Here is a 9,093-nt window from a genome sequence, read left to right as displayed (position 1 = left end):
GGGTCTATGGCTGCATACTGTATACCATGAAACCCTGTGAACTCGCTGTGTTTGTGGGTCTATAGCTGCATACTATATACCATGAAACCCTGTGAACTCGCTGTGTTTGTGGGTCTATGGCTACATACTATATACCATGAAACCCTGTGAACTCGCTGTGTTTGTGGGTCTATGGCTCCATACTGTATACAATGAAACCCTGTAGACAATTCCACTGACGTTTGTGTTCTTTAGGACTTGCGATTTCTGGCTAAGAAAACCTTGCCCTCTCTCATCTCAAGCTTGACCTGGAAGTTCACAATTCAAGACTGCACAAGGGGGAGGAGCAGCGGCAATTACACCGGTGTGTCATGACTGCCGAACCCCAAACCACTGGCACTCTTGGAGAAACCTCTGCCCCCTGACCACATCCGGGATGGGAAGCTGTAGCCAGCGATACTTGTGAGACATGCCAGCTCTGCCTGGGAAACCGCTGTGCTCTGCCTCCTTGTAGATTTGGGTTAGCCTCCTGTGCGATACTAATTAGATTCAAGTTTTCATCGCAGGTCCTCGCTTTCATGTGCTCATCTGGTCTCTAAGACATCGTGATGTGGCCGACTTTAATCGTCATTTAGGAAGCTTGTAAAGACAGCTCTCCAGACCGCATCACAGACTGACTTCAAAGTGCACATGCTATCCAGCTTTTGCTGAATTAACTGGTTCAAAGAGTTAATTCCGGGAGAGTGGGGTGGCACGGGCTCCCCTTCACACCATATATTACACACCAGACATCAGTTCACGCTCCAGAACAAATCTGTCTAAATTATATTTTATGCAGACCCACTTCTACGTGGATTCCAAACTTTTTTCTACTTTCTGAAATAATGGGTCTCGATGTATCAGCTCTAACTGGTCAGCTAGAGCTGATAGCTCTATGCAGACGGGGCGGTCTTCATATCTTCTGCCTCTGCCTCCTGAACAGAATGTTGGGGTTAAAAGCATGTACCAGCATGTCTGGCTTGTAAGCTGTTTTTAAGATCCACATCTATCCTCATCCTGAATCCTTGACTGTGTGTAATTCTGTCTTAAGAAAGTGCCTCCTCAGCCCCTTGGTCTTGCAAACTTTATATGACCCAGCACAGGGAAAGGCCAGGGCCAAGAAGTGGGAGTGGGTGGGTAGGGGAGCAGGGCAGGGGGAGGGTATAGGGAACTTTCAGGATAGCATTTGAAATGTAAATAAAGAAAATAATAATTTAAAAAAATTTCTATTTCTCATTGTAAAATTTCTAGTTCAATGAATAAACAGTAATTTTTGGATACTGAAAAAAAAAAAGAAAAAGAAAGTGCCGCCTCCTCCTCCCCATTCTCCTCCACCTGCCCCATCTTGTTCAGTTAAAAAGAAGAGAGAGAGAGAGAGAGAGAGAGAGAGAGAGAGAGAGAGAGAGAGAGAGAAAAGCTTTTTTCTTTCTGATGACTGCTGTTTTCTCTATACTGTGAGAAATTACAGAGATAAAAGAAGAAAAATTAACTGTATTCAAGATTCCCACCAGAACTTGTTTGGGTGAAATTGACTTCAGGTGTATACAGAACATGCAGTTAGAGCAATCAAGCAGGCCTGGAATTCAGAAGAGAGAGGACTTGATGACCCGGGAAACACTCGGGAACAGTAACAACTACTTATGTGCGCTGAAGAATGGTAAGGAGAATTGAGATTCGTTTCACACACATTATATACACAACCTCAACAAAACAGTAAGAAATGCAAAAACTGGAGGAAGAGGACCACAGACAGAGCCCAGCAGGGACCAGAGCATGCAGGGCTAGGCCTAGAAGTAAGGACTGGAGCGTGCAGGGCCAGCGTAAGAGACTACAGAGAAAAAGCTGAGTGTCTCGTCACAGAGACACTTGGCAATATTAGATGGCCTAAAGATTTTATTGTAAGAGTTCCATGGTGGCACAACCTTTAATCCCAGCACTCAGGAAGCAGTGAGTTTCAGGCCAGCGGGGACTATGTAGAGAAATTCTGCCTCTAATAAGCAAACAAAGTAATAAAATAAAGTCCAGCATTCTGCCTGTTGATCTAGAGCAGAAATGACTTCTAATGATGTTTCCTGACTACAAAAAAGACACGCAGCCAGTTGGAATAGCAATGCCTCCAGTGTGGCCTAGCTCGGGAGGGTAGTGTACACAATAATACACATGTAACATAAACTGAGCACCTACCACCCTAGAAGGAAATAATACAACTATACCCTGCACAACCTTACACACAAGTGTAATGTTTCAGGCAGTGTGTGAGACAGATGAAAATCCATCGTATATTTAAGTAGAAAAAGAGTGAACATTAGCTCAATCACTAAGTCTGGGTCAAGCTAGGGGGCTATAGTCACTGAAATATTTTTAAATGAACTAGAAACAAAATGTCAGAAGCACACCAGAGACTATGCATCATAGTCACATGGTGGTACACGCCCCTAATCCCAGCACTTGATGGGTACTGACAGGACAATCAGGAGTTCAAGGCCAATGTTGGCCACACGAGACCCTGCCTCAAACAAAGGTACTCCATATATAGGATTGGAGTTATTTACTGAAACTACTTGCTTATATAGAAGTCTGTACATATAGCCTCACAATAATCTGAATTTACTACAGTCTACATGATAGCTAATCTGTACTGTCAATTTGATGAGATTTAGAAGCACAATGGAAACAAATCTTTGAGCCCACTAGTAAGGAACTGTGGAAATGAGGTTATATAAGGTGGGAGGATCTGCCTTAATGTAGGTGGGACTAGTCCAGAGGCTGAGGTCCCAGAAAATTCACCCTAATGTAGGCTGGACTATTTCACAGGCTGAGGTCCCAGACCAGCTGAGCATAATCATCCGTCACCCTCTGCTTCCTCACTTCCACAGTGTGGCCGGGGCCTCTGCTCACCTTAATGCCTTCCCCACCATAATGGACTGAACCCAAGAGCCTTGAGTCCAAAGAAACCCTTAAGTTACTTTTGTTGTATATTTTATCACAACAACATACAAAGTAAAAAATATCATCTATCAGAACAGTATCTATTAATATTTACTAATTACTTTCTAACAAAATATAATCTTCAACTCAAGTCAAAATAAAATGACTTCATCCATTTAACAAACACTCAACATAAAACAGAAAGCATGAGAAAAGCCAAACCCCAGTGCTGATCCACAATCCATGGAACACGGAGCCAGGCTTCTGTGACGAGACCCAGCTGGGGTGTCTATCTCTGTTACAGTCATCTGAGGAGCCCTGATTTCTCAGCGTGTGACATCCAACTTTTCTAGCTGAACACCAAAACGGTCTGTACCAAATAAAACCTGAACCAGATGTGTTTATAGCTTCAGTCATCATTTTTCTGAAAATATGCTTGGAATTTACAAGTGAGCTCGTTCAGCACCAATGGAGCACTGTGTGTGCTTATGATTTTGTGGAGAGGGGTGAATAGCAAATATTTCAGCGACCTCCACCAATCTGAGCTTAGGGAGGAAACGTTTGAACAAATTATTAACGGAAGTATGTCTTTTTGTTTACGGACATGAAAATGATTTGTTTATTGTAAAACTTTTAGAGAATACCAAATAGTGTAAACAATAAAATAAATATAATCCTAATTCCCCTACTGAACAGCCGTCATTTACATTTTGTAGTTAAGAAACAAATCAACTGGCAAGCCTTGTGTCAGAACAGATTGCCAACTCTGCATGGCAATGTTTAAGAACAACATATTAATCTACCTGAAAGTGATGACTCACTTTTTTTCATGTATGTGTGGGTTTGTGTACATGCCAGGGGTTGGGGGGTGGGGGCGTTAGCCTATGGAGGTAGACAATTTTCACAGCCTGACTTTCTCTACAGTGTTCCCTCCACCATGCTGAATGGCCCAAGTGGCCCCAGAGGAGGAGCCACTGCCGCCACCTCTGCCGCCTCCTCCTCCTCCTCCTCCTCCTCCTCCTCCCCTCCCAAGTTCCTAAAAAGTACACTTGGAGTTAGTTAGGGCTACTTTCATAAACAAACAATATCATTTATCATCTTAAAGGGGTCCTGCTGTCTTCTTCTGTGGTGCGTGTGTGTGTGTGTGTGTGTGTGTGTGTGTGTGTGTGCGCATGTGGGGATGTGTGTGGAGGAATCTGCATGTGTGGAGACAGAGATTGACACTGGAATATCTTCATTACCTGTTTTAGGTTGGGTCTGTCACCGAGCCCGGAGCTCAGCTTTCTGCCGACACTGGGTGACCAGCAAGCTCCTGGACCCACTTGTTTGCACCCCTCAACAAGGTCAAGGTCAAGGTCAAGGTCAAGGTCAAGGTCCATGCCACCTGAGATTTGAATCAGCTGCCCAGCAATCCTCAGTGCCTCCATTTTATAACGTCTGAAAATAGCCCCCATATGTCTGAATACTTGGCCCTCAGTTGGTGGATCTGGGAGCCGTTAGGCATTGTGGCCTTGCTGGAAGAGGTGGAAGTGGGCTTTGAGGTTTCAAAAGATCCCTGCCATTCCCAGTGTGTTCCATGCCTCCTGCTGGTGTTTTGAAATGTGAGCTCTCAGCTGCAGCTCCAACCCCATCGTTGCCAGGTCTTTGCTCCACCATCTGTAGAATCTAACCTTCTGGGATGATTTGTCCAATTAAGTGGCCTTGGTCATGGTGATTTGTCACAGCAATAAAAAGCAAGGTGGTTACTGAGAAAAACATCAAAGAAGAAAGAAATGCATTCTCACAGTCTTACCTTGGACCCTGACAACATACTGGTCAGCATTTTTGTTCCTCTTCCAATCCCAACCACTATGAAAGAAAAAAAATATTTTAACAATGTATTCTGAAAATGAGGTTTGTCAAACATCTGCATATCTTATTCATAATTTACTGGCCTATGAAGTGCAAGGATGAGAGAATATACACTTAACAGAATTTGGGGCCGCTATTAATCCAGTTAGATGATGTCAGACAACTAAGTTATTCTGAATATGGAAAGGAAGAAAAGAATATCTTCCCGTTCCCAAATATTAAACACAGCAAGTGCCTCAACCCAGCCAATTAGAGGATGAAGATTCAGAGCAGTCTCAGAGGACATACTGGGATTTTATATGGATACCATAAAGAAAATACATGGTACAATTAGCCATGTTCAAGCGGGCTGATGAAACCCTGACAGGCTTCATCGCTAAACAAAGCAAAAGCCATCATCGTAGCTAACGAACCATTAAAGATGATTAGTAGCACGCAGAACACAATCAAGAAGAGAGAAACATGTTTAATCAGCCCAACAGAGAGAAGGCTACAGCTGGAATGGGGGCCAACAGAACCGGTTTAACCCAGATCAGCCAACCACAGCACAGCCACTGCTGTCTTCCTGATTCAGACGTTACTTATCCGTACACACTATGGCTCACCAGGGGTGGTAGAGTGTATGTAATCATTTCTTTATATAAAAGCCTGGCCACTGCACATCTGCATCCCAGGCTTCCTTTTCAAGCTTGGACCACTTGGTAACTGTTTCTGAAACCCTCACTGTGCTCACTACAAAGTTCACGGCAAACCCAATTCCTATGTCCCAGCTCCTTAATATTCAACCTTAACCTTCAAAATCTAGCTTAAGCCTCAGCTCATTCATAAAGTCTATTCCAAATTCCCATAACACCCACTGGGACAGATCCTCCATCTCTAAGTAGAATCATAATTGTTTGAGAACTAAAATCAAAGGTCGTTTGCTTTCAGTAGCTCTGAAGAGCTTGATATTCTTCAAATAGCAGCACTTGCTAATGGTGCTGCTGAGGCAGAAACTTTGTATGAGAGCAACAAAGATGTGATGTAATCTAATCACATGTAAAGGAATCAATAGTTTTTGAGGGGCTACTATATGTAGTCCTGAGAGGATGACACAGGGCTGGAGAGCTATTTCCTGACTTTGAAGCTTAAATATTCTCAGGGGGAAGCAGATAACAGATACGGAGAAATCAAAGTGCTTGAAAATGTTGCCCCAGTTAATGGGTGAATGCTGCTACATGTTATGTGACAGTGTACAGAAGTGTCCATGTGCACAGATGGAGGAGCTGCTGGGAGAGGTCATGAGAGGAACACCCTGAAGTCTGAGGCCAAAGGAGGCTCCATCCATCAGCACTGCAAATGCAGTAAGTTGGTGAGGACACATGTGAAGAAGAAACTCTCGCTCTCGAGGAGCATCTGCACACAGTCTCAGGACCAGAGTGGGGGCAGTGGGTTCAGCAACCTGACAGGCAGGCTGACATGGGGTTCTAACTCAGCGGCATGCTGCACCGGGAGGTGGTTCCCAGCCTAGCGAGGTGGACCAGTGTGAGGGACTGTCAAGGAGACACTTGAGAGCCACCCAGAAAAGCCCTCTCACTGTGTATTCAAGAAAAAACAAGGCCAGAGGTGGGGTGGTTAGTGAAAGGAGAATTTGGAGAACGCTCGTCTAACAGTGGCATCTAGAGAGAATATCTACAGCTGGGATCCTGCCAAACAGCAGCTTTTTATGAAGGGCTGGCGGCAGAGTCAAGGGCTGGATTCTACACACTTTTACTTAGTGGTGACTCTCCACACCCCACTCATTGATCATTGATCATGCAAAAGTCTATTCTATATGTATTGTATAGGCGCAGAATCGAGTAAGACTTGGCCTAGCCGTCCAAGCCACGACCTAACAGGGAGACGAATGTCACCAACGTTAAGAGGGCAGCCCTCACATGGAGAAGTAGAAGAGAACATCTCAGTCAAACCTGGAAAAGTCAGCACAGGAGACAAGAGGGGCTGCAGTCACAGGAAAGCAGGCGCCTGGCCTGGGAAACATGGAGCACACAGTGGGTCTCCTCACAATTACCCACCAGGACACTAGTTTCTAGGTATAAGGGGTCTGCACATGGTGCCCACAGGCGAGGGCACTGTGCTGCCATCCACAGCTTCCACACTTGGGAGCTCTTGCTGGGGTTTACTTGAGTCTCTAACACGCTGAGCTAGCGGTGCCACACAGTTGGAGAGATCTCCTTAGTAACGCAAAGCACCTGAGAGGCCGACTGGGAAAGATGCTCTTAGCGAAGTCTGGCCATCTGAACAGAGCTCTGGAAACGACCTCCGTGGCCTCAGCTGGAGAACCAATCACACAATCAAATTTTTGCCGTCACATAGATAAGAAAAAAAATACTGTTTACAACATGTTTTCAAAGTTTTTAAAACTATCATGAAAATACTTCTGTTAAGTGTAAACCAGAGCAGGAAACCACGAGCAGAGCTCAGTTTTGGAACAACAGGCCTGGAGAGAGGTGGAGACGTGGCTCCGTGCCTGGGCCGGGTTCTGTGGTTAAGAGCTCTGACTGCTCTTCCAGAGGACTGGGGTTCAGTTCCCGGCACCCACATGGCAGATTATAACCAACCATAACCCTAATCTCCAGGGGATCCAACACCCTCCTCTGGCATCACTCAGAGACACAAAATAAAGTAAAAAATAAGTGTGAACAGAACTAAGAAATACAGCAAACAGAATTAAGAATGGTCATTTGGTAGAAGTAGCAATCATAAATATTTATTTATCGGCTATGTTTGTAATACTTCTGAAACTTTTCACTGTGCGTTTTTATAACCTGTAAAGTTAAACATATCTAGTTAAAGTGATAAGTAGAAACTTGGTTTCCATCTTAAGGGTCTGATATAAGAGTGTCAGTTAGTCTCCTATGGCTATAGTAACAAACTTTCCTTTAAAGACACCCCACCACTCCTGACAGACAGTTCTCAGGTCAGAAATCTAAAGCAGGCTTCCATGGGCTATGGCCATGATTCGTATCAATTTTAAAAGAACTGTAGGGCCAGGTGTGGCTGTGTTCCTTCTGCAGCCCTGGGGAGAAGCTCAGCTAAATACATCCCCAAGCTAAGCTAACATCTTACCTTCTCCAGCTCCCAGGGACCAGCTACCCACATTCTTAGCTTGTGGTCCCTTCCACCTTCAAAGCCATCGATCACACGATCACATCCCTGCAGCCAGCACTGCCACATGTCCTGGCTTTCTTGTGCCCCTTCCACTTCTAAGGAGGCTCACTGGGCTTACCTGGAAACTCCAGGTAATCTTACTAAATCATCTGCTGAGCAATTGTAACCCTGGTTGCCCCCTCATGACACAGCATAGCATGCTTGGAGAAGCAGAGGTGAAGATGATGTAACTCCAGGGAACCAATCTTGCCTCCAGATATATTAGTTCCTTTTGCAAGCTCTCCTGTTAATATATATATATATATATATATATATATATATATATATTATATATATAATATATATATAATATATATATATGTATTAGAATGAAAATTCTTATTTTATTCTTATTTGTTACCTTAGACCAGAGGTTCTCAACCAGTAGGTCATGGCCCCTTTGGGGTCAAATGACTCTCTCACAGGGGTCGTATATCAGATGAGCTGCATGTCAGACATTTACATGACTATCCACAAGAGTAGAAAAATTACTGTTATGAAGTAGCAATGGAATAATCTTATGGTTGGGATCAGCACACTGTGAGAAAGTATTAAAGGGTCAGAGCATTAGGCAGGCTGAGAGCCCTGCCTCAGAACCTGAACCATTATTACAGAGCACACGGTCTGTAAAATGGGCAGAGCACTGGCAGTACTATGACGGATGAAACGCTGCCCCGTGTGACATGAAGCAGGAGCAGAGTCGGGATGGGGAAGAATCAAAGTGGGAGAAAGAACACAGGAAGTCACCGAGGAACAGAGGAATAACGGGGCAGCTGAGAAGCACAGAGCCCCAGCTCGGTGACTCGGTGAAAAAGAAATGCCAACACCATCCCGGCCTCCATCTGATGCTCCCTGGTAGGGGAAGGGGAAGCAGGGGACACAGAGGACAAAAGCACATGATCCACAGGACGGCTCACCAGCGTCAGCGCCAGGACAGCACAACCCAGCGTCAGTGCCAGGAGAATACAACCCAGTGTCAGTCCCAGGACAGCACAACCCAGCGTCAGTTCCAGGACAGCATACCAGTCAGTCCCAGGAGAACACACCAGGCAGTCCCAGGACAGCACACCAGGCAGTCCCAGGAGAACACACCAGGCAGTCCCAGGA

The 9,093-nt window shown here is 44.9% G+C and overlaps 1 protein-coding gene across 1 annotated transcript in view; it reads right to left on the bottom strand.

Moving 5' to 3' along the window:
* Nucleotides 1-9,093, bottom strand: part of Trub1 (TruB pseudouridine synthase family member 1) — a 39,698-nt gene that overhangs the window by 24,215 nt on the left and 6,390 nt on the right. The window contains exon 3 of the mRNA XM_021207091.1: nucleotides 4,739-4,794. Coding sequence (XP_021062750.1) covers nucleotides 4,739-4,794 — 56 coding nt within the window. The remainder of the gene's footprint in view (nucleotides 1-4,738; nucleotides 4,795-9,093) is intronic.

Source organism: Mus pahari, chromosome 1 (genome assembly GCF_900095145.1).
Source record: "Mus pahari chromosome 1, PAHARI_EIJ_v1.1, whole genome shotgun sequence".
NCBI classification, from domain to species: domain Eukaryota; kingdom Metazoa; phylum Chordata; class Mammalia; order Rodentia; family Muridae; genus Mus; species Mus pahari.
The sequence above is the reverse complement of the archived record's forward strand: the minus strand, read 5'-3'. Positions and strand labels throughout refer to the sequence as shown.